Source organism: Galeopterus variegatus, unplaced genomic scaffold, assembly GCF_000696425.1.
Source record: "Galeopterus variegatus unplaced genomic scaffold, G_variegatus-3.0.2 Scaffold2944, whole genome shotgun sequence".
In the NCBI taxonomy this organism is placed as follows: Eukaryota; Metazoa; Chordata; class Mammalia; order Dermoptera; family Cynocephalidae; genus Galeopterus; species Galeopterus variegatus.
Window position 1 is genome coordinate 174,589 of NW_007729055.1, and position 6,355 is coordinate 180,943.

General features: G+C 38.9%; 1 protein-coding gene across 1 annotated transcript in view; it reads right to left on the reverse strand.

Moving 5' to 3' along the window:
• The window catches only part of ANTXR1 (anthrax toxin receptor 1), a gene marked incomplete at both ends in the record, with an annotated part of 224,880 nt that overhangs the window by 143,307 nt on the left and 75,218 nt on the right, over positions 1-6,355 (reverse strand). The window contains one exon of the mRNA XM_008583503.1: positions 5,330-5,428. Within this exon, the coding sequence (XP_008581725.1) occupies positions 5,330-5,428 (99 nt within the window). The remainder of the gene's footprint in view (positions 1-5,329; positions 5,429-6,355) is intronic.

Genomic DNA, 6,355 nt, shown 5'->3' on the forward strand with positions numbered 1-6,355 from the left:
TTCTAACAATCTATGATATAGATGCTATTATTGCCACACTCATTTTACAGATAGAGAAACTGAGGCACGGAAATGTTAAATAATGACAGGGCTAGGATTCTTTTCCCTGGTGGTCTGGCTCCAGAGCCTGTGATATCTCATGAGCGTACACTGCCTCTCCATTTATTCACACTTACTTTATATCCCTCACGATGTTTTGTAACTTTCTTCATACACATCTTTACAAATTTGGTTAAATTAGTTCTTACTAGATTTTATTTGTTGTTGCTGTATTTTCCTATGATGTTTCCTAATTGGTAATTGTTGATCTCTGGCAAAGCTACCGATTGTTATAAGCAAGGTCAAGTTTTCCAGGAAGATACAACCATCATATTAAAGGATTGATATTTGGCCCCCTTTCTCATATCTCTGTATTTATATCTTTCATCTGTTTTCTTGCATTATTGTAATCTAATGGCATTGTCCAATGTGCTAGTCACTAGCCACATGTGGCTATTTATGCTTAATTTAATTGAAGTAAATGAAATTAAAAATTCATTTCCTTGAAATAAGTTCTAGTGGTCTACAGTAGTGCTGGGTACCTATAATTAACTATAATTTATTGTGTGTTTTCAAATGGCTAGAAGAGAGGAGCTCAAGTGCTGTCATTCCAAAGAAATGATAAATGTTTGTGATGATGAATATGCTAATTAGCCTGATTTGATGATCACACATTGTATATATGTGTTGAAATACAACTACGTACCCCATAAATAAATACAATTAATATGAGAGTACTTCAAAAAGGTCATGGAAAGATTTGCATTATCTTTCACTTCTCTTTTTCCATGACTTTTTTGAAGTAGATTGAAATACAACTACGTACCCCATAAATAAATACAATTAATATGAGAGTACTTCAAGAAGGTCATGGAAAGATTTGCATTATCTTTCACTTCTCTTTTTCCATGACTTTTTTGAAGTAGCTTTGTACATCAAAATTAAAAAATAAATTTAAAAAAATTTCAGTTCCTTAATCACTTTAGCCACATTTCAAGTGCCCAACAGCCACATGTGACTTGTGGCTACCATATTGGCTACCATTTTAAAACATTTCCATCATCACAGAAAGTCCTATTGGACACTGCTGCTAGAATTTTCAGATCAATGTTAAATAATAGTGATGAAATGGGTTGTCCTGATTTTTTCTCTGTAACTTTAAAATGAATACCTCTTAAATAGTGATTTTTTATTAGAATGATATTAAGTTTTGAATTTAAATATCCAGATATATTTTTTATGTTAAAGAAGTCTAACCTTATTCCAGGTTTTCAAAAAGTATTAAAAAAAACTTTGAATAGATCATGAGTTTTAATACCTTCTTGGCATTAATAAGTTTTGCTATGTGAGAGGCAAAACTTTTTTCAAAATTGTCTCCACTATCTTGGTCCCTTTTAATTAGATTGCTGGATTTTGTTTGCCCATATTTTATTTAGATGTTTGTCATCAGTTAGCTTGATCTCAAAATATTCTCTATTTCTAGTGTCTTAGTCCAGTGTTTCTAAAAGTCAAAATTATATTATCATAAAGTAAATTTAAAAACTTCTCCTTATTTCTTTTCTGTGGAATAGCATATATTAGATATGGGCCATCTGTCCCTTAAAATTTGGTAAAACTTGGGTGAAAAAAATCTGGGTCTGGTGCTTTGGTTTTGGGGGATGGGATTTCCTCTTATCTCTCTTCTAGTTGATGCATTTCATCTTCATCTGTGTCTAACTCCATGAATTGTATTTCAGTGAATAAATTCTTTCAGATCTAGAGTTTATACTCGGTTCTTCTGCAAATCTTCCCTGTTGAGTATTCTTCCCCTATGACCTGTTTGATCTCTTTACACATTTTAAATGTGCTTACTTTACATTCTCTTTCAAGTTGTTCTGTAATCCTCTCTTCTTGCTTGTTCTCCTGTTTCTTTCATCTGTCTTTATAAGGTTTGTCATTTTGTTTGCTGCAAGAGCACTGTAGGCTTGGGTTGTGTGGAAGGCTCCTACAGGGTGGACGTGCATGGCCTCTGCAGGGCCACAGGGGTGTGAATGGTCATGCACACATTTTGGGGTTAGTTTCTTGACTTGGTGCTCCTGTATCACGTGGGTGGTGTAACATCGCTATACCTGTGGATTCTGTTTCCCTGCCTGCTTCCTTGCCCCATTTAATGTGTAGTGCAGCTCTAGAGCCTGATTTCTGTAGGGGCTCCACCCTTGCCCGCTGCCTTGCACAGGCCCAAGATCTGGTGTCCCTGCGTCTCATCAGCATCAGGATCAGAGCCTGCTGACACCAAACCTGGAGCCCCATGGCGTTGCTTCCTGCTGACGTTTTCATTCCCTTTTTGTTTCCTGCATTTGGGGATCTCCCCTTCCTTCCTTTGAGCAAGGCCAAATGTTACAATTTTTTAAAATCATACTTTAACCGGAATGTTTGGATCTATTATATTGACCACAAGTCCAGAAATTGTTTTAGATTTCTAAGTGGTTGATATGGTTGATTTTATTTTTAAGCTAAGGCAAGGAAAGTGGGAAAGAAGAAGATATTAACTTATGGTTTTTACTTTCTGGTTTTATTTATCATCTAAGAATATATCTGAACAATTTCTACTCTTTGGCATTAACATATTGGCATTTTATTTGTGTCTCAGTGTAATAAATTTACTCTATATCTTTAATTTTTTATTAATAAGCTCATTCAAAGACTTGGGAGATCATATTAATATCTCCCACTATAAATATACCTTTCAATTTGTTCTTTTAAAAGTTTTCGCCTCATGCAATTTTCTACTGCATTATTTATTAAAGGCCCAGAGGCCTGTATCATGTTTGAAGTAGACAGAGCCACAACAGCCTTTGCTCCATCATTGGGCCTTCAGTTGTTAATCTTTTTTTAATGATTAATAATAGCACTTATGTTCTCTTTTAGTTACAAAATGTAATGCAGCATTTAGGAAAAAATCTTGAAAAAGGAAATATGAAATATAAAGATAAAAGCAGATAACATTTTAAAACTTGGGGTGTAGACGTGGGGGAAGGAGAATGGGAAAAGTAAAGGAATCTGAATGTGTTTTATTTTACAAGAAGGGATCAACAGAGGCTGTGACATTCATAAGGTAGACAGAAAAATGCAGATGTGAATGTGCTGCATTTTAAAATTTGTTTATCTTTTCTGTCCTCCACAGGTTCTTGTTCATATTATTTACTGAAAGGAAATGAACAAGTGAATTAATAAATGAAGATGAAGTGGTTTTCTCAAACTCTAATTTTCCCCCTTATTTAGAATACTTTTAATAACTACGTGGGTACTTCAAGCAGTTCATGAAAAGATTTGTATGATCTTTTAATTGTATTTTTCCACGAACTTTTCAAAGTACCCCCATAATGTTTGAGTGTGGAGTGTTGCTTGCAGTGTATAACATGATCAATTAACTGCCTTCATCTTCTCAAACTGTTAGCACTGTGCTGGAAGCACAATTAGGTTTGTGGTTTAAGCCAAACCCCTACCCCAATGGCTTTTATTTCTTTTTGACTATGAATGAGATAAGAGCCTGTGCATGTGTCTGCAAGTACTATGTATCAGGAAANTTTTGACTATGAATGAGATAAGAGCCTGTGCATGTGTCTGCAAGTACTATGTATCAGGAAAAGAAGAGAAGAGGGAGAAAGAAGATGGGTTGGTTTCCCAAGAAATAAACTTTCATGGAGAAGCTGGAAAACAGGCCTTCAAAATGTCGCTCTGCAAATCTGTAGCACATTTGCATTACGTCTTCTCTTAACACAGCATCTTGCGTAACCTCTCAAGCAATGGCGTGTAGGGTAGGTTGTCCTCCTCCTCACCCCACTTCCATTTATCTTCAGGGAGGTGGGGTCTGAAAGCTCACTTGCCCGGCCAGTTTTCTTTGTAAGGTGTTGACACCTTTGGGTTGAACCCTCAGGAGTTCTGATCTTAGCCTTGGGACTTTGGTTAAAGAGAGAGGGAAGGTGCACTACTTGACATTACAATTGAACCAAGGAACAAAGGAAGAACTCTGCAGGGGGTACACGTCCAACTTCTACATTGTGACTACTCAAGGATATTGCATAATGTTTTCAAATAGCACATACCTTTTGGATATATGAGAGTATTGCCAAATGTTAAGAAAACTAACCAAATGTTTCTAATATTTGGAATTATTCCAAGGCCAGGAATTCCAGATGTTTGTGAGGAAGCCACTGCATATCTCTGTTTAAATGTTCAAGTGGGTTTAAGATGTCACGGAGGAAAAAAAGGCACACCCCTTAATTCTTCTTTAAAGACAGGATGCTACCTCCTCCCCAGGGCTATCAGGAGGACAAAGTAGTGTGAGTGGTTAGTCAATAAACGTGCATCCTTCTGTCCTCCCTTCTCTTTATACCTCTCAGGGCTGTTGTGGCAAAATGATGTGAAGCATTTAGAGTGCATAGCACGGTGGAAAATGCGGTGCCTTGCAACTATTGTTCGTCCCTGCAGACGCAGAATCAATAATTATCTGTGCGGTGGGTGTCAGACACCAATAATAACCAGGACTCCTGGAATCCTTCTCCCTTGACCAATCGTTCCCATCTCTCCTGGATAGCTGCATGGTTGCACATCTTTAAATTAGGAACTTGCCTGCTACATATGTCTCATGAAGGGTACCAATGTTATAATTCACTTTTCTCACGAAATGCTCTTAGTTTTACTTCCATATTCCTATATTTCACGTAAGGTATTCACCACGATGAGAGTTTCTTGGCTAACTCCATGCAAGAATCATCCAGACTGAAAGTGTTCCAGAATCTACACATGCAAGCCTAATAGTTTGGCTTTTGGTTTATTCAGGATTAATAAATTTAAACCATCTCTTTTTCACTCTTACCCTTGAGAGTCCCCAGTACTTTGTTAAGAAACCTCGAGCTTCACAAGCCCTACCTAACCAGCACCAGCGCTACCACCTGAGAGGGAAGAACTTAGCAGATGACAGCGGACAAGGAAACAGTGTCCTGCTCCCTTGTGATGGCTGGCACAGGGCTGCCGCTTGTGGCTGTGTAGGTTGTAGGGGGGTGGGAGCTCAAGTCCAGCCTTGCCCTGCTCACCAACCTGGGCTCCCAGGGGCTGTGCCCACCCAGGGGAACGCCCTTTCTGATGGGAAACAAGGCCCTGGAGGCCTAGCTCTGCCCCTGCTGGAGGCCTTTCCAGCAGGAAGACTCTTCTCTGCCAGTTTCATGTGTGTGGCCCTGCTGGAAGATAGGGCTGGAGATTCCCCTCCCTGTAGCAGGCAGAAGAAAACACAAACTCTGCAAGGACTTACTGAGCGTGACTGAGTCATTGATCCTGAAGCTGCAGAGGACCCTGTCCACGTTGCGGGCGTGTCGGAAGCCATTTCCTCTCACGACGACTTGAAATGATTCTGAAAGGAAGAATCATGATAAGACACGTTACTTGACCATTCCTTAAGATTCCCATCTGCCCAGATTTAGAGCTTTTGATAACTATTTCACCAGGTTTAAAATATTCCAAAATTAGTTCAGGTTGGAAACCCAAAGCAGCCATGTGGGTTCCTGCTACCACTCACACTGACTCACTCTCACTAGGTGTTCATGATGGTGTGTCACTGCTCACTCTGAATTCCACTTCTCGCCTTTGTTCTTGCCGGCCCTCCTGCCTGGATTGCCTTCCTTCCTCCTCTCTGTCTACTCACATCTTATCCATTTTTCAAGTGCATCTAGTTTTTAAAATTGATCTCTACAGCCAGAGGGAGGCACGGGGGTGGGATTCTCCACTTCTTCAATCAACTCAAGTCCTCTTGTATCTCTTCTACATAAGGGACTCTCTCAAAAAGGATTTCCTTAGAGCCCAGGGTGACTAAAATGTTTTGAAAACCACCATCTTACAGTATTCGCAGCCTGTCCTGAATAATATAGCATGTAATTGTGTACTGTCTGGCGGTGTTCTTTTGTCTTTTCTCCTCCAATTAGAAAAGCATTCCTTTAGGTTGGGAGTTGTTTGATGCTGCTACGGCACTCCTGTCTCTGCTGGGCACACAGTAGTAGTAAATGGGTTCATGTAGGAATAATTCATTGTATTGTTTATCTATGGAGTATACTAACATTTATAAAGCAAATGTATTTCACAGGACCTAGTTTCCAAAGCCCTGGAGTTTCAGGTTTAACCTAACTTTTTAAAATTACATATAGAAATGTCAAGCTTGCAAAAGACAGGAAACTTCCGCCAGGCTAAAGTCTCTGTTGTAGATAAAAAATTGTAATACAGCAAAATTGCAGGCTCAAGGACAGACGTCCTTGGAGCAGGTTAACCTAAAGTTACTTTATTGTTA